The sequence below is a fragment of the Rhinatrema bivittatum genome, chromosome 1 (genome assembly GCF_901001135.1).
Source record: "Rhinatrema bivittatum chromosome 1, aRhiBiv1.1, whole genome shotgun sequence".
Taxonomy (NCBI): domain Eukaryota; kingdom Metazoa; phylum Chordata; class Amphibia; order Gymnophiona; family Rhinatrematidae; genus Rhinatrema; species Rhinatrema bivittatum.
Window position 1 is genome coordinate 499,192,935 of NC_042615.1, and position 19,356 is coordinate 499,212,290.

At 45.6% G+C, this 19,356-nt stretch overlaps 1 protein-coding gene and 1 long non-coding RNA gene across 2 annotated transcripts in view; one reads left to right on the forward strand and one right to left on the reverse strand.

Moving 5' to 3' along the window:
• The window catches only part of PDZD4 (PDZ domain containing 4), a 34,195-nt gene extending 22,956 nt beyond the window's left edge, over positions 1–11,239 (reverse strand). The window contains exons 1-2 of the mRNA XM_029614593.1: positions 11,147–11,239; positions 10,500–10,813 (exon numbers count right to left, since the gene is read on the reverse strand). Of these exons, the coding sequence (XP_029470453.1) occupies positions 10,500–10,813; positions 11,147–11,239 (407 nt within the window). The remainder of the gene's footprint in view (positions 1–10,499; positions 10,814–11,146) is intronic.
• Positions 11,240–15,175: 3,936 nt separating this feature from the next.
• LOC115081187 overlaps positions 15,176–19,356 on the forward strand; it is a 69,646-nt gene continuing 65,465 nt past the window's right edge. The window contains exon 1 of the long non-coding RNA XR_003853744.1: positions 15,176–15,323. This is a non-coding gene — a long non-coding RNA (uncharacterized LOC115081187). The remainder of the gene's footprint in view (positions 15,324–19,356) is intronic.

Consider the following 19,356-nt stretch of genomic DNA (forward strand, 5'->3'; position numbering starts at 1 on the left):
CACCAAGCCTCAAACACTCGCCAAATCCGCACATAGGCTAAGGAAGTGGAAAACTATTGTGCTCATAACAGGGTGGCAATCACCACAGTAGAACATCCACACTTTCAACAGGTGTGCCCTATCAAGGACCATACTATAAGACAAAATCAAGTTGGATCTTCGTGAAGGACAGAGCCCTGCTGCAATAGATTCCTGTGGGTCAGAAGATGGAGGGGGAGTCTCCCAGGAGTCTTCACAGGTCTGCATACCATGATCTCCTGAGCCAATCCGGTGCCATCAAGAGCACCATCCCCCTGTGGCCTTCGACTCTCCGAACCTTTCAGCCCAACATGGGCCACAGGGGAAAGGCATAAGGCAGCTTGTCCTCTAGCCAGAAATGCACAAGAGCATCGATACCCAAAGACTTCAGATCTCTCTCCTGCACCTGAAGAATCGAGGAACTTTTGCATTGCAAGAAGACGCCATCAGATCTAGAAACAGAAGCCCCCAGCAATCCACTATCAGCTGAAATGCCTCGTCCGACAATACCCATTCTCCTGGGACCAGACTCTTTCTGCTCAGAAAGTCTGCTCTTACATTGTCTTTTCCTGAAATGTGCGAAGCTAAAATCTCCTGAAGATACATTTTTTCCCATTCCATAAGTTGGTCTATCTCCTGCGACACTTGCTGGTTCTTGGTTCCTCCCTGCTGATTGATGTAAGCCACCATTGTTGCGTTGTCCGACATTACTCGGACTGCTTCGCCTTGCAGCCTGTTGCTGAACTGCAAATATGCCAACCGGACCGCATGGGCTTACAATCTTTTGATGTTCCAGAGAGATTCCTCTGTAATTCCAGTGCCCTTGCGCTGATAGTTCCTGACAGTGAGCTCCCCAGCCCTGGAGGCTCGCATCTGTCATGAGGACTAACCAGTCCAGCGATGTCAGGGAAATTCCCTTTCTCAAATGCTCCGCTTATACCAACACTGGAGGTGAGAACAGACTTTCATCAACAGCTGGAGCTGAACTGAATAGTCCTGAGACTGTGGATTCCCATGAGACAGCGCCCTCGCCCAATCACTACTTCCAGGGTCGCCACCATCAAACCGAGTATCTATAGATAGGACCACACCGTCGGGCATGTAGTGTTCACCAAGAGATGCACCTGTGACATCAACTTCTGAATACGAGCTTCTGGGAGAAAAACCTTGCTCTGCTTCATGTCGAACTGCCCTCCCAGATACTCCAATGACTGAGATGGCTGAAGACTGCTCTTGGCTAGGTTCACCATCCAACCAAGCTCCTGTAACAGGGAGATCACCTTTCAGGTCACCAAACGGCTCTCTTCCAGAGACTTGACCTGAATCATCCAATTGTCTAAATACAGGTGGTACTAGGATCCCATCTTCTCTCAGTTCTGTTGCCAACACCACCATATCCTTGGAATAAGTTCTGGGAGTGGTGGCCAGACCAAAAGGCAGCACCTGAAACTGATAATGGCAATGTAAGAGCAGAAAGATTTGGTGCTCCAATCGGATAGGAATATGAAGGTACGTCTCAGACAGATTCAGGGAAGTCAGAAATTCCACCGACTGCACAGCCATTATCACTGAGCGCAATGACAGCGTACACTCCACTGCTTGCTTCTTCTGCGGAGAGTGGCAGGGAGACCCCATGAACACATCCTAAGGAACACTGCGAAATTCCAGCATGTATCACTTCCAGGACCCACTGATCTGATGTGATCTCGACCCACCTCTGATAAAAGAGAAAGAGGCGCCCCCTATCTCCTGTTCCAGAGGGTGGGTCAGCAAACCTTCATTGGGAGGCTCGGGAGGTTCCACTACCCAAGCCTGTGCCTCAGTTGGGCTGTCTGGGATGAAAGGACTGAGATCTGCCGAAAGGCCGTGTCCTTGAAAGGTCGTCTCTCTGTAGGAATGAAACCACTTGGAATCCCGAGACGACCCTCATACCAAAGGGGCGCAGCAACTGCTTCTTATCCTCTGGCAACCGAGGAACTGGGGATATGCCCCACTTACTGGCAGACTTCTCCAACTCGCTCCCAAATAAGAGTGAGCCTTTAAAGGACAATTTTGTAAGATCAACTTTAGATATATTGGCCAACCAATTTCTCAGCCATAACTGACGTCTATTATCGAAGCCAATCCTCTGGCCGAGATGCGGACCAAATCGCAGCCTGCATCTGCTAAAAAGGCAGTGGCAGGTTCTATAAGTGCCCTAGAATTCACTCCAGAAGTAAAGAGATCCAAGATGACCACTTGAAGTGAGGTTGGGTTGGAAGTCGCTCTTCACATGCCTGAATTTTTTCCTGCTGCACAATGCCTCATACAAAAAGAAAGGGGAAAATTAGAGTGGAAACCTCATCCACTCCTATTATTACCTATTCTCAGGCGAAAATCGAAGGCTTCTTCTCCCCTATCAGCACACAAACTCCGGACGAGCTGTCTGCTTCGGCTTCTGGCTTGGAACAGGTTCCAGGGCCGTTGGACTTGATTATATCACTGAGCCCTGGAGCGCCTATGACCCCCTTCACCTCCGCACTACGAGCTACTCCAGGAACCGGGGCAGAACATGCAATGGAAGGCGCCGGGAGGTTCTGCACTCACTGAGGTGGAACCTGAGAGTAAGGCCGTGAGCATTCAGGAAATCTGGGAAAAGGATATGATGCCTCAAACACCGCCATTGTTTCGGCAGGGAACGTTTGAGAGAGAAAAACTGATTCCTACCCGACTACCTTAACATCTGAAGGGAGTGGAGACCCAACTGCGGCCCCGGATTCGGGACAAGAATGCCATCAGGAATGTGCGGTAAGCATTCACATATTTTCTTCGAAGCTGGTCAAGCCACAAAATATTACTCTAGAGGCTGTCTGGAAGGCATTAGCATCTTTAGAATCATCGATTGTGACTCTAGCGGGTATAATGACTGAAACGCAACAAAGTATCAAACAAATGGAACCTTTAATATCATCTCATACTGAAAAAATATCTAATTTAGAATCTCAAGTAGTTCAACTACAGAAAACACAATCTGAATTGTTTCAAGGAGAACAAATTACTTTTAGAAAATTAGAAAATATTGAAAATCAGATGAAATATAAAAATTTGAGAGTTCTAAACTTCCCCCATATAAAATTAATATCGCCATATGAACAATTAAAATAATACATGATGGAAATATTATCTATTCCTCCTGTAGCAAAATTATATTTTTTGAATGTTAAAAAGAAAGAAGGGGAAGTTCAACAAGAAATAGCAGTAATGCCGCAAACTGAATCTCTTAATCTAACAAATTTAATAGAGCAATTTACAGAAGAGCAAGTCGATTACAGAGAAACTCTGTGGGTAACGTTTGTCTTTCCTTCTGACAGAGACACTGTGTTGAGACTTTTTCTTAGAAACAGAGATATGTTATTTTTTGCGCAAAAAAATCTGGATTTATCCAGACATTACTAAGACCACCCAATTGCGTAGAAAAACATTTCTAGCTATGTGCCAAGAGGCGAGGAATCTTGGTGCTATGATTATGATTCGATATCCTAGTGCAAAATTGGCAGCCTGTGCACGCCGAGCCGCTCAGCCTGCCTCCGTTCCTTCCACCCCTCGCACCTTCCCCTCCCTTCCCCTACCCCTGCCTTCCCTTCCCCTCCCACCCTCCTAGCCCTATCTAAACCCCCCTACCTTTGTTTGAAGAGTTATGCCTGCCCGAGGCTGGTGTAACTCGCACGCTCCGGCTGCGCGATTCCCCGGCCCGGGAGCAGTTTCAGAGGCCTCGGCCACGCCCCTGAAACACCCCCGGGCCGGAACCATGCCCGCAGCCCAGGCCCCCGGATGATGTGCCACAACGACATGCCCCCAACAAGCCCCCCCAGGAAAGCCCCGGGACTTCAACATAGGCTCGGCACGTGCAAGGAGAACTTGGGGCAGGTTTTTGGGGGGTACACGTGTATCTTACGCGTGTACCCCTTTGAAAATCTGCCCCTCATTGTCATAACTGAAAAAAAAAATTTTTTTCTTAGATTTGCTCTAATTGTAATCTTGGATCACCTGTAATTCCTTTAACGGGTCTTAATATTTTGATTGAAACTTTTGCTTGAAAATGTGATAGCATTGAATACTGATGTGGATATTTTCCTGAATAATGTAAGGATATATACAATATAAATTTTGATTTGCTTTATTTATTTATTTAGCATTTTTATATACCGACTTTCCAATAACAGAATTACTGATCAACTCGGTTTACATTATAACAGAACAATCACATTTACAAGTAAATGTCTTACAATGAACAGGTCGATATAACTTGGATAGGTATATATGGGGTTAACCAGTAAAAGATACATTGCCTAATGTAGGCATAAGTAAAAGACCCATAAGTTTGACCCATCATAGATAAGCTATTGCTATCTAGTATTGTAAAAATTGCATAAATAAAAAAAAAAGAATTCACTCCAGAATCATCAACCTCCTGAGAGAGAAGCAAACAAGAGCGAGCCACCAGGGAATAACAGGAAGCTATCTGCAATGTCATTGCTACTGCTTCAAATGCTTGCTTAAGGATGACCTCAATCCTCCTATCATGCACATCCTTCAAGGCAATTTTTCCCTCCACAGGGAATCGGCACAGACAAGTGCATCCACTTTCAAGAAACGCAGACACTCTCTCACCACTGGATCCAGGGGGTACAGGCCTTCCAGGGTCTGACCCACTTTAAATTTTGCCTCCAGGGCTTTCCACTCAAGATCAATCAATTCTTGAATGGCCTCCATAACCAGGAAAAAAACAAGAGGCTTTACGCAAAGAAAAATTTTTATGTGGCTCAGACATGGAATCTGTCCCAGGGACTTCCAGCATCTTCAATGTCTGGGAAACAAGGGCCGGCAGTTCATCTCTATGAAAGAACCGCAACATAGTCCTGGACGGTTCCAGTCCCGGAGGGATTACACCGTTCTCTAGAGTCAGGATCTGCCTCATCAACAGTGCCCTCCGGATTCCTATCAGGAACACCTGCAGCTTGAGGTGTACTTTGGCGCTTAATGTAATGTCGGAAGAGGGAGAGGCCACCGCCGGAGGATCCAACCTGACAGGATTAGATGGGGCGGAGGACTGCACCCACTGAGCTGCCATCCCCTGCTGAGAAATTGGACGAAGGAGTTCCAGTATCAGGTGTTCCTCCTGACACATCCTTAACTAGAACCTCATCAGGATGGAAAGAACCAGGCTTAGTATTTGTATTTTGTATTTATTTAGATTTATATTCCGCTTTTTGCACTTTTGCACTTTCGGATAGTAGAAAGACTAGGGGGCACTCCATGAAGTTAGCATGGGGCACATTTAAAACTAATCAGAGAAAGTTCTTCTTCACTCAACGCACAATTAGACTCTGGAATTTGTTGCCAGAGGATGTGGTTAGTGCAGTTAGTATAGCTGTGTTTAAAAAAGGATTGGATAAGTTCTTGGAGGAGAAGTCCATTACCTGTTATTAAGTTCACTTAGAGAATAGCCACTGCCATTAGCAATGGTAACATAGAATAGACTTAGTTTTTGGGTACTTGCCACTTGCCAGGTTCTTATGGCCTGGATTGGCCACTGTTGGAAACAGGATGCTGGGCTTGATGGACCCTTGGTCTGACCCAGTATGGCATTTTCTTATGTTCCTATGTTCTTTAAATCAGAGGTAGATAATTCTCCCTGAGCCTCTAAACAGCGCTGGTACAACTTGGAGGGCAGGCCAGGCTGAGACGCCCAACATGACAGGCAGCGCACAGGGCAAGGTGCTTAGGTTTCTTAGCTATAGGCGTCATTTTTTTTTATGTGCATTTAAATTTTAGGCATCCAAGGGTTAGGCCTCCAAAGTTTAGGCGTCCCAAGACTAGGTGCTGCAAGGCTAGGTGTCTCAACCTAAGTGCACACAAACGTATGCCCAGTTTGTGTGCTCGGGATAAGCGCGCGTCTAAACCGGACGTTGCGTAACCTGGTCACCTAAGCTGATGCCCAACTAAGCATCCAAAACCTGGACGCACAACCAGAAGCCCTGGCTGAATTAACGTCCTGTAGAGGGCAGTCGAATGCATATGGTCATGGTCTACTAAGCGGCCCACAGCAAACAAGCCTCTGAGCGGGGCCTAGCCAGAAGAGGCTGCTCAACCTGGCAGGCTGCTCCCGTCCCTAACCCCCCTCGAGGCAGGACACATGTTGGAACAGCGCACCAAGCACGGAGACCGGGGAAGGGGAAGTCCTTTAAACGACGCTCCTTCACTGCTCTGTAATTTATTTATTTATTTTAGACTTACCGGAGCTCATCCCTTCCCGGCTGAATACAGAGACTGTTTCTGGCTGCGGGGGGAGAGGGCATCTGCCATCATAACCACGCTCGGCTTCCTGCACCTGCTGTCTTTCAGTTGTACAATCAGCTAAGTCCACGCCAGCTAAAAAAACTAGCTACCGGACCAAGGCACTCATCTGAGGGACCACAGAAATCACCTCAACTGGGGGAAGGACCATTTGGTATCACCACAGGAAAGCTGGGTGAACAATTTTCCTTTTATTTCTCCTTCTAAAATCTGAAGCAATCCCCAGTAGGGAAATGCACATCCACCATCTGCTGGAGACAGAGAATACTGTCAGGCTGATGTCACTGCAGGAGTATATATATTGTGACATCAGTTTTCTCCGTCTCCATCTGCTGGTAAAAGTGCATAACCCACTGGTCCTGAATTCATCTATCCACTTGCTAGGAAAATGCTTGTTGATGAGGCTATTAGCTATTCTCCCCGATGCGAAAAAAAAAATATGGTCGACGCGCACATTTTTACCCTCAGAAATTAACGCATGCCCATGCTTTTCTGTACCTCCTCCGACTTAATATCGTGGCGATATTAAGTCGGAGGAACAAAAAGGATGGGAACCTTTAAAAAAAAAGTGTGCCGGCAGTCAGGTTAGGAAAAGGGACACTCAATTAATGGCTGTTCATAGGTTAGGAAAAGGGACGTTCGTAACATTGAGCGTCCGTTTTCCTAACCCACTGACTGCCACCTCTCCTGGGCTCCCGCTACCGAGAAGGCGCTAGGGACATACAATATCCCCTAGCGCCTCCTTTTTACCGCGGCAGCCGATTTAAATATTAAATAAGGCACCCCGGAGAGGCCGATTGGCGTGCGTTAGGAAAGCAGGCGCTCATTCATGAGCACCCATTTTCCCCGCGCAAATATTGCATCAGCCTGAATGTGTTTGAGAGGTACAAGTTAACTTGGGCTAAACACTGTAACAAGAGTGATTTGCTCTGTTAAATCAAACTTAAAGCAATATCTACTGTATATAAAATCATTGTATATTTTATGCTGCTACAATAAACATTATTATTATCCACTTCAAGAAAGGTGTACACATTTTGCTCTCTTTACATGAACTTGGATCTTATTTTATCTGATTTAAAATTTAGATAAACCATACAAGACTAATTATTAGTTACTAGGGATGTCCTTTTGTTTTTAATGGTATACATTATGACAATGACATTGCCTATTTTGTTTCATATTGTTTCTAAACTGAAATGATAAATAATTATTTAATTTATTGATTGATTGATTGATTGATTTTATATACCGTCGTTCAGGGGGCCATCACAATAGTTCACATAATTAAAATAATATCAATTAAAACATGAAATGTATAAATGAATAAAAACATTAGTAAATATAAATACATTGATTAAGACAAATAGTAAATAAAATCCAAAGGTAATTATGTTAGTAATACATACATTAAAGATAAAATCAAAATACAATAAAAGATCATTAAAAAAGAATAGAAACCAAGAAATTTCGTGTTTTTAAAATTTTTTGTTTAGTTTACACTAATACAAGTCACATAGTGCACAGTAACTCAAATAGTGCGCACTAACTGAAAAATTTAAAAGATGGAAAAAATAACCTAAGGAAATTAAAACAAAAAAAGGGGGAAGAAAAAAAATGAAACAAAAGAAAAGTTTTATCGATGCACATTCCTATTAGTTACACCTTCCTGAGCTGGAGCAACATGCCCCATTCTGGCTATATTCAAATCCTTCCTAAAACCCCACATTTTTGAGGCTGCTTTTAAAACTAAAATCCTGGCGTTGCTTGATCTGGCCTTTTTGATTTTAACCATTTTCTACAGTCAGCCAAGTTTCTCTCATTTGTCTTGGTTATGTGCATGGACTAGATTATAAGCTCCATAGATCAGGGACTCTATTTTGTGTGCGTCTCTGTACAGCGCTGCATATGCCTGGTAATGTATACATGATTAATAATAGTAGTTGTAGTAGTCTGTTTCTACTGTAATAGGGACGATACCATCAGTGGCTGTTTGTAAAGCAGGATCTGTTTGTAGTCTAGAAGTGGCTGTACTGTCAGCAGTCAGGAAGGTAGAGATGGAAGGAAAAATAGCTAATATACTAAAACAGGGGGATAAGATTTCTTTTTAGATAGGTTAGTAATAGGAGAAAGTGCAAAAGTGGCATCGTGAAACTCAGAGGTGAAGGGGAGTGACATGTAGAGGCTGACGAGAAAAAAGCAAAATTGCTTATTTCTGTTTGGTGTTCACTTGAAAAGGCCAGGAGCAGAACTACAAAAAACAAACACACAAGTAGGACTGAAACTGAAATAAATCTCAAATGATTTTCAGAAAAGTGTGTTCGTAAGGAGCTAACGAAACTTAAAATAGATAAAGCTACGGGACCAATTGGAATATATCTGAGAAAACTTAGAGAAGTTCTGGCTGACTTTTTCAAAGCTTCTTTAGAGTAGGGAGTAGTTCTAGGTGACTGGAGATAGGCGGATGTGGTTCCTATTCACAAAAGTGGAAGTAAGGCAGAAGCTCGGAACTACAGGTGATTAGTCTGATCTCTGTGGTGAGAAAATTAATAGAATCGCTGCTAAAACAGAGGATCATGAAGTTTCTGGAATCCAATGGATCAGAAGATCCAAGGCAGCATGACTTTATCAGAGGTAGAGCTTGTCAGATAAGTGTGATCAGTTTCTCTGATTGGGTGGCCAGAGAGTTGGATCAAGGAGAACGTTAGATGTAGTGCACTTGGACAGTTCCACCTACGCGACTTAAAAATATATTGCGTACTCTTGAACTGGGCCCTAAAGTGACTGGGCTAGAAACCGTTTGATTAGGAGGCGACAAAAGGTAGAGATATTCCGATGAGAGGGAAATTACTAGCAGTGTGCCTCAGGGATAGGCCCTGGGCCCGGTTCCTTTCATCATTTTTGTTAGTTGCATTGCGGAAGGATTGTTGGGAGTGGTTTGTCTTTTTGCCGATGATACCAAAATCTGCAACAGGGTTGCCAGGCAGGAAGATATGGGAAATACGAGAAGGTATCTAGCGAAGCTTGAGAAATGGTCTAGGGTCTGGAAGATAGCGCTAAAAAAACCACAGAGCTAGGGAAAGGTGACATTTTTCTAAGCGTGAAAAAAACAGCAGGATCTGCAGGTGATAGTATCTGATGATCTTAAGGAGGCCAAACAGGTGGATAAGGCAACAGCAAAAGCTAGAAAGATGCTTGGGTGCATAGAGAGAGGAATGTTCAGCAGAAAAAGGGAGGTGATATTGCCCCTGTACAGGTCCCTGGTGAGACCTCACTTGGAATACTGTGTACAATTCTGGAGACCGCACCTTCAAAAGGATATAAACAGGATGGAGTCGGTCCAGAGGGTGGCTACTAAAATGGTCAGTGGTCTTCATTCTAAAGCATACGGGGGACAGACTTAAAGATCTAAACTCCCTGAGGGAGTGGTAGGGATTGTGAAGCTAAAACGTTGGTGTGGATGGGCAGACTAGATAAGCCATATGGTCTTTTTTCTGCTGCCATGTTTCTATGATTTTTCTGTAAATGTGTCCCGGGTTGTCACATCATCCCAAGTTAACTGAACAGGCTGGTTCAGTCCTGGTATCACCCCTTGTCATGCATAGCTTTGTACTTCTGATTTCTCTTGTCCATTCTCCCTAGGAAAATGAAAACTATAAAGTTATGCCCGCCAGGGAGCAAAACCAGAAGTGGATCAGCCTGTTTGTCTGACCTGGAGTGAGGTGGTGACCCTCCCCCTGAGTCACTGCACTCTCGGTGCTTGCAACTTAATCTCTCCCTGCTTCTACTTTAGAGGCATCTACAGCTATCTACTTTTCTTATTATGTATGGCGATAAATGCATTCACCAATCAAAAGCTTTTACTATCTTGTGCCTTTTCATTGTCATATTTTGGCGTCAGGAATCAAACCCAAGCATGAAAGGTGAAAAGCAGCAAAACCTACCTAACTTCAGCAATGTTGTTATTTTAATATTTGCAATGAGTAACATTTAGGGGATTTTTATTATTCTAAGAGCACTTTCACTGTATGAGTGTTCTTGTCTTCCTCTGGCTTGAGAGAGAGAGAAAGAGAGAAAGAGAGGAGGAGCATTTTTAAAGCAGTAAAAAAAAAAAACCAAACCAACAACAGTTTTTAAATACTCACAGTTCAGAGAGCACATAGGGCTCCAGGGCAAGGTTGGGTGGGGAAGAGGGCTGGACCTTGCCCAGGACCATCATGTGCTCGAAGCTGATGTCTGTCTGCGTCCCACTGTCCACCAGCTGCAGGTCATGGGAGGAGGAGCCTCCACCTCGGACGCGGGGACTGCGCCGCAGCACCTGAATCAGCAAGGGGTCCCTGGAGGCACGCAGGGTTTCCAGTGTCTGTTCCTGCGGCAGCTCCCGCCCGTTCACCTGCGGGGGAACAAACAAGGCAGAAGGGGAGAGAGAGGGCTCAGACCTGGCACTTTCTAATGCCCTCTTTTACACAACCACATCCCGTCCCATGCGCAGATCTCCAGCCGTGCGGAGGTTCTCTGCGTCGAAGCACGCAAGGTAATCTTCCCTGAGACACAGAGAGGAGGAGTCGCCTAGTGGTTAGAGCGGCAGGCTGAGAACCAGGGAAGCCAACGTTCAAATCCTGCTGCTCTTCCTTGCCCACCTTGGGCACGCCATTTCACCCTGATTCGCCAAGGCTTTTCCCCCATTCTGTGTCCGCGGGGAGAAAGCTTAGCAATGGGGCCCTTGGATTGGAAGGGCCGCCGAAGAGTGGGCAGTACTACAGCGCCTGAATGTACCCTGCCTCGAGCTTACCACTGAAGAGGTGTGGGCTAAGTACAAACAAATAAAGGCACACATCAACTGCAAGTTATTGTTCACAGCATCTGAGGAAATGATCATCGTCATAATCGAGGTGGTTTTGGCCTGGCCATGGGGAGAAGAAGAAACAGCATTCCCATCCCAGAGTTCTTACTGCTGCAAGGTCATTGGCTTGCTTGAAAGTGCTCTGTGATGACAACAGTACGACAAGTCCATCTGGTGTTGGTATGGGGGATTCTTCCAGAGCTTTCTGGTAATGTTTCTGAGCACGTGCGGGGGTTTGCTGCGCTGTCAGACCTGCAGCTTCTTGGTCTGTTCTTCAGTTGTGTGAAAGGGGAACCCCAATTCTGCCCCTTACTGGCAGATTTTGTTCCTTTAGCTTTTAATGACCATAGTGGTCTGGACAGGCCTCGCGTAGCAGTAAGTTAAGTCAGTGATCTCAACAGACCCTGCCCTTGTTGTGAGGTTAGTGTAGGTAGGTGTGTTAAAGAAGGGGTTTGGAGTCTAAATAAAAGCTCTGCACGCTTGTGATGCCTGGGGAAATTTTGAGAACCAGAGTCTGGAGCAGGGCTGGTGCTAGCTTTTTTGCTGTCCTGTTCAAATTAAAAAAATCATAATAGTAAAACCATATTCACAAAAAGAATAAATATTGCAAACCAGTTAAATAGAATATCCAAAATTTCCCAAACACCAATAAAATATTTCAAAACAGCAGACACATCAAACACCAAGCAATAAGTAAAGCAAATAAGGATAAAACAAATCCCTCTCTCCATATCTGAGAACTTTTTATTTCCATATGTCCTGAGATTGTCATGGATTATTGGGGGAGAGTAGAGGAAGGCTCACCCACATACACAACCAAAGCAGGCTTCCATTCACACACACACATCCCAGGCAGCTCCTATTCACACCCACATACACACACCCCAGGCAGGTTCCCATTCACACACATGCCAGGTAGGCTCCCATTCACACACACAATCCAGGCAGGCTCCTATTCACACACACACACTCTTGCAGGCAGGATTTTTCTTTCACACACACAATCAAGCAGGCTTCTTCTTTCTCACATATACATACACACAGGCAGGCAGGCTTCCTCTCACACACACACATACAAGCAGGCTTCCTTTCATATACACACGTACACACACACACACAGTGGCTTCTTCTCACACACGAACAAACACACACTGAGGCAGGCAGACTTCCTCTCTTGTAAACATACACACACACACACACAGAGGCAGATTTCCTTCCTCTCTCACACAAACACACACACACAGAGGCAGGCTTCCTCTTTCATGCATATACACACAGGCAGGCTGTCGCATAGCTGCTGCCAGTTCTATGGCTTTTCCTTTTTTTTGGCCCCCAGCGGGTCGGGCTCCTCCAGCCACCCCGCAGTCTCTCCTCTTTTTCAGCTGCCAGGGCCAATACGAGTCTCCGTTATACCATGAGTCATCTCTTCACAAAGTGGTGCCAGTGGGCCTTATCCCTTCACAGGGAAGGCTCCAGGAGAGAGGAGATACCAGCCTTTGGGCAGGTGTTAATTTTTTAAAGTAAAATGTGTGGCTTGGCTGCACATTTTGCTTTCTGGATCGCGCGGGAATGTCTAATAGGCCCATCAACATGCCTTTGCATGTTGCGGGCGCTATTAGTTTCGGGGGGGGGGGGGGGGTTGGACGCGCGTTTTCGACGCGCTATTACCCCTTACTGTATAAAGGGTAAAGCTAGCGCGTCGAAAACGTGCGTCCAAACGCGGGCTAACTGCGCTCTGCCGGAGCACACTATACTGTATCGGCCGATAGGAAGTCAGCCAGAAGCTCCACCGAGTGACAGAAGGATAGCTGCCCTATCAATAGGTACTGGGGAGGAGGGTTCACTGTTCCAGGGAGCAGACCTTTTATCTTTGTCTTTTATTAAAATATACAGATCACCCACACACAGAGGACTAGGTGATATACAGTGGGCCCTTGGGTTACGAACGACTCGGGTTACGATCAACTCGGGTTACGACCAACATTCAAGGTTTCGGGTTGCGAACAAATTTTGAGTTACGAACACAATTTTTGGTTTCGAGTTACGACCAGATTTCGGGTTACGACCCGTGTGCCACGTGCGTGCAGTTTTGTTTTTTTTCCGGATTGGTTATAATTGGCCCGTTGTTGCTGCCTATTGCATTTTTTTGGTCTTGGAAGGCGGGATTTAAACAGAGATTGGATGGCTAGTGTTGCACGTGGGCAGACCCGGCACGGAAATGCAAACAACAGCATCGGGGACAGCATCGGTGAACAGCTTCGGGGACAGCACTCATCTGGCAAGGTACAGAACAGTTTCTGGAGGCCATAGATGTTCTTATAAACATTGGTAGGAAGGGGGGAAAGAGTGGGGTTGGTGTTGTTTTTGGTTATACTGTACACCTTTCTAGATTTCTTTTTTCTTTTATTTCTTCTCCCTGCAGAACACCAAAGAAGTGTTAAAATGGCCCCAAAGATAAAGAAATCAATAACTATTGAAAAGAAGAAGGAAATTGTGCAGAAATTTGAGAGTGGCGTTCGAGTGCCCGATCTCACTTTCATATACAGCATGTCAAAATCCACCATTTCCACAATCTTACAAAGAAAAGATTTGTACAAGGAAGTTAGTGTGGCTAGAGGTGTCACTCAAATTACCAAGCAACGATCAACAGTGATAGATGAGGTAGAAAGCCTATTGCTAGTATGGGCAGAGCTACAAACATTTGTAGAGAAGACCCACCCAGACAGAGGAAAAGGCAATCATTGCATTCACTTGCTTAATGATAATGTCATGTCATACTACAGGACAGTGTTGAAAAAAAAGACAGAAACAGACAACCCTAGACCAGTTTTTAATTGAGAAAAGGTTGAGACCAAGTGAGCCAGAAGCAGGTCTTAGTGAGCTACAGACTCCCCCATGGAAAGAAAGGACACCAGAGATCCAGATTCCAGACGTTCTTATGGAATGGGACTCTCCTTCTGAACAATAACCACCTTCCATTTCCTCCCCCGATGCTGTTTGCTTCCCCTTCCTCCCTTCCTGCAAACCAAAGATGTCAACTTTTAAATAAATAAATAAATAAATAAATAAATAAATAAATAGAAAAAGAAACTTGAATTGTTGTTTCTGGTAGGCTAAGCACATTTTATAACCTTTTGGTGAGTGCACTAGGGAAGAATTGGTGTTTCTGGTAATTAACGACCTTATACAACCTTTTTTTATGATAGAAATGTTTAGGCAAAGGGTGCTTTTCGAAGGTTCAGAACACGTTATTGGTTTTCCCATTGTTTCCTATGGAAAAAAATAGTCTTGACTTACAACCAACTTGGGTTACAACCAGCCCTCTGGAACCAATTAAGTTCGTAACCCAAGGGCCCACTGTACATGTCAAACAAGCATAGAATGAAATGACATACAAACTTTAAGCAAACAAAAACAGAGTTCTTGAACATCGAAAACAGGCATGGAACTCAAATTATTACTAATAATCCACGTTAGCTGGAAAAATATGCTTGTTTGAAAAGGAAAGTTTTCAATGCTGTTTTGGATGATTTTGCACAGTCAGGTTACTGCATCACTTCTGGGAAAGTGGTCATTGGATTGTGTGACTCCCTGTCAAGGCTTTCCAATTTCCCGAGATTTCATACTTATTATTACGGCAATTGGTTCATAAGTTCCAGCTTGCTGTGAAACTGTGGGAAATGGACTCTTAACTTCCATCGTCTTTATCCCTCTGCGGCTGTTGCTTTTCTCTTCTGCTTACCCTCTTTCTCTCTCCCGAGCAGCAGTTCAGTGGCTGAGTACCATCGCTCTCTGGAGACAACGTCTCTCCTCCTTCCCCGGGACTCCCCCCTTCAGCTGCAGAGTTTCTCTCTCCTCCAACTTTCCCAACCGCTGCCTGACCTTTTCCTAGTTTCTAGCCCCCCCCCCCCTCCCCGCCAGTCTCCGCAATTGCTGGCTTCCTCGTGTGCCTTTAATAACTGCCCCTTACCCCCTCCAGCCTCCATCCTTTGCTGCCGCTGCTCCGCATGCAAAGATGCTGATGACTCTTGTGAGCTCAGATCACAGTAAACACATTCTTACGGTGCCAGGAGCAGTGGCGAGTGCTGCCATCACCGACTAATTAGGAACCAGCAGCTGAGTTTGGGTGAGTGAAAGGAAAAGAAAAGCAGATGGTAGAAGCTGCTTTTTTGTTGTTGTTGTTGTGGGGGGGGGGGGGAATGGGGTAGTCAGTATCTGTCTGCTTGGGTGGAGAGAAGAGGAAGCCTGGGGGTGGGGGGAGGAGGAAAAGAAGCTAAAGGGAGAGGAGGAGTACAGAAGGGTAGCGGCCAGTAGCTGGGTAGGGTGTTGAGAGGAATGGGGTTTGGGAGAAATGGAGGATGCCAGGGGCCGGGTGACGAGAGAGTAAAAGGAAGGTGAAGGGGGGCGGGATCACCACGAAATGGCTCTAGTTCCTAAACCCTTTTTTTGAGCTAGGAGTAGGCGTTCAGCAGTAGAGGCAGGGGTGCACTCTTTCAGAACAGCTCCTCCACGGTGGGGGCTGCTGGGATGGCTAGCTAGCCCTTTGCAGGTAGAAAAGCAGCTTGCAGCTTTGCAGTCTGTGGCAGTGCAGATTTAGTTTACAGCTGAAAGTAGGAGCTTTTCTCTTGTTTGTAGTTCTGGCCTTCTCCAGGGACCAGGCCCCCAGCCTGTAATCCAGGAGAGGTAGGAGACTATCCCTTTCCAGTACGCAAGCTGTCTGGCTGGGTTATCCCTCGGTGTGGAGTCGCCAAGATTTTTGCTGAGTTCTGGGAGTTGTTTTGTGAGACCCCCCTGGTTCTTGGCCCAGGAAGGGATTACAGGGATGCTCCTTTCTGGCTGGCCAGGCTGGAGAAGACTCTGCCCGATCCAGCCCATAATCCAAGGTTGCTAGCTGGTAGTGACATGGCTGCAAGAGAATTTCAGAGTTTGGACATTTGAGTGAAGAATTTTGTTTTGAGGATCCGGGAGGAAGGTTTTTGCTGTGGCCCTTCCTGCCCTGGAATGGGGGACAATTAGAAGAGCTGCTTGTTCCCTGCTGCCTGGACCCTTTCATCTGAAAGAGCCTGTGTGTCATCTGGAAAGAGAGAACTGTAAGTAAGACCTTTTTTGATTCATTGGGAAACCTCAATGAGAACATAAGAACATAAGAAAATGCTATACTGGGTCAGACCAAGGGTCCATCAAGCCCAGCATCCTGTTTCCAACAGTGGCCAATCCAGGCCATAAGAACCTGGCAAGTACCCAAACACTAAGTCTATTCCATGTTACCATTGCTAATGGCAGTGGCTATTCTCTAAGTGAACTTAATAGCAGGTAATGGACTTCTCCTCCAAGAACTTATCCAATCCTTTTTTAAACACAGCTATACTAACTGCACTAACCACATCCTCTGGCAACAAATTCCAGAGTTTAATTGTGCGTTGAGTAAAAAAGAACTTTCTCCGATTAGTTTTAAATGTGCCCCATGCTAACTTCATGGAGTGCCCCCTAGTCTTTCTATTATCCGAAAGAGTAAATAACCGATTCACATCTACCCGTTCTAGACCTCTCATGATTTTAAACACCTCTATCATATCCCCCCTCAGCCGTCTCTTCTCCAAGCTGAAAAGTCCTAACCTTTTTAGTCTTTCTTCATAGGGGAGTTGTTCCATTCCCCTTATCATTTTGGTAGCCCTTCTCTGTACCTTCTCCATCGCAATTATATCTTTTTTGAGATGCGGCGACCAGAATTGTACACAGTATTCAAGGTGCGGTCTCACCATGGAGCGATACAGAGGCATTATGACATTTTCCGTTTTATTCACCATTCCCTTTCTAAGAGGTACAAGTGGGAGTTTTGCAGAGACTGAGACCCTGTTTTTGTCTGCCAGTATTTTTGGAAGAGGATGTTGCCACCTATAAATAGGATACGCCTGTCCACCTGGGAAGCCTTGCCTTTCCATGCTCTGGAGGGTGATTTTTTTTATTTTTTTTCCCTCTGACCATTTACTGTGAGACACTTGCACAGATAAAAAAAAAAAACCAAGTTAAGAGAACTGTGATAAGCTGCTGGTGCCAAGAACTGATGTATAAAACACCACTGTTTGCTTTTGAACAACTGCTACAGTAAAGTTTTTGTCTGGACACCCAACTTGAACACCCGGGAGTATTTTGTTGTCACTCGCATCCCTCCCACTGAAAGTTGAGAAAAATCTCCCCAGGATAGAGGAGTTGAGTCACCCCTGCACCTTAAGAGGATTTATTTCTGCCGCCCCCCCCCCCTCCCATTCGGAAAGAACCTGACACCCTGGGACTGTGCAATAGAAAGAGAGAAAAGAGTTGGCCCCGGGACCCCGCATGACCCCTGCCTTCTAGGTTCAACCACCAGAACTGGGCTTATAGGTGGATAAATCATCAAGGCCTGGAGCTCACTGGCTTTGCAGGCTGAAATGACCATTCCCCCCCCCCCCCCCAAAAAAAAATAAAAAAGTCATATTTCAGAACAGGTTCTGGAGGCTTGTAAGAGGAAGACCAGGCCTGGGAATGGAACCCAAGGCCATCTTCGCAGCACCGCAGAGCACAGCCACCGGGCCCCACCGAGTTAAAACCAAGTTTTTGATGGGGCTCGGTGGCTGTGCTCTGTGATGCTTTTCATGTCAGAACTATTTCTTCAGTAAATGGCAACACTACCACGGTTTCCCGCTTCTTTATTGGTGCTGATAAGAAGAGACTGAAGCCTTATCCTTCCCTATTGCAGAGAATCCACCAGTCTGGGGCAAAAAAAAGAGACTTAGCCCTGATACTGAGTGTGAGTCGGGATACACTCAAGGAGTTGGTGGCAGGTGCCCAAGCATCCTCTCATACAAAACACCGTGAAGATGATTTGAGAACGCCCCCACACTCGGTGATAATGGTAAGCAACGGCATTTAAAAAAAAAAACAAAAACCCTTGAAAATATCTAAAAGCCTAAGTTGGGAGATTAATAAGGGCAAACACAAGAAATCCTTCCTCAGAGCAGCAAAGAAACAGCTGAGCCCTAAAGGGGCGATGATAGCCCGGCACCCAGCAACGATGGATGAAAAAACCCAAAGGTTTGGTGGCCTGCAGGCAATGCCACATGTACTTCGAAGCTTTACTAGAAAGCTCTGTAAGATTCCTCTGCACTAACACATGATGGAGTCATATGACCCCTGCATGCGGCTCACTGTCCTCAAAGCACATAAAAGAAGCAGCATGCTGGATCACATCACTGGTCCACTGACACCGATCAGTCTGGGTCACTTGGAAGTACCCGGGAAATCCCATTCTCTGTGGCTCACTTTCAGGAATGAGAGGGGGGCTGATCTCCATGTCTACCTGGCTAATAACTGTTAATATCTCTGTCCTCCAAAAACCTGTTCAAATCTTTTTAACACCCCATTTTATGCCCCCACCAATCTCTCAAACCTCTCCCGAAACCCCGTGCCACCATTCTCCCTTGCTCTCCCATCCTCCTCAACCTACGCTACCGATGAAAACCTAAGCAAAAAACTTTTCAGCATGCACAACCCTAGTGAAATTTAACGAGAAGTGCCAAGTGATGCGGCTGAGATGGATGCATGGGCCATTGGTCTGACCCTCAGCATGACACTTCTTATGTTCTGCTGCCTTATCTAAAAGAGTTGTTACTCTGTTATAAAAGGAAATTAGTGTAAACCAGAGAGAAAACGTTATTTTTTTTAGGGAGGGGTGCTACTTTTGTATAAGGTACAGTCCCTAAATCACAGTAGGGCACAGCTCAGAGGCTGTCCTGATGCGTTTTGTTTTTTTTTGTTTGTTTTAAGTGAAGGGGAATGGGGGCGGGGTGTTTGTCAGAAGCAGCCTCATCCCTGCAAGCTCCTGGACTGAGAAAGAAGTAAAAAAAACAAAAAAAAATCCCTAACAAACCAGAAACAAATATCTGGGCTTGGGCGGCCGAGTGCCGCTTCAAGCTGGCAGAGAAACAGCCGAGTGAGAGCAGGGCAGCAGCGGTAATTAAAACAAAGAAAGAAAGAAATGAAAGCCTGCGGCTGCTCTGCTCAGCTGCTGCCCTGCTTCAGGCGGCTGAAGGGTGGCAGGGCTACGGTGATGGGCCCGGGGGCTGGGGGTGTAACAAGGCCTGGCGGTGTTTACATTTCAAGAGCCCTCCCCACCCCTTTAT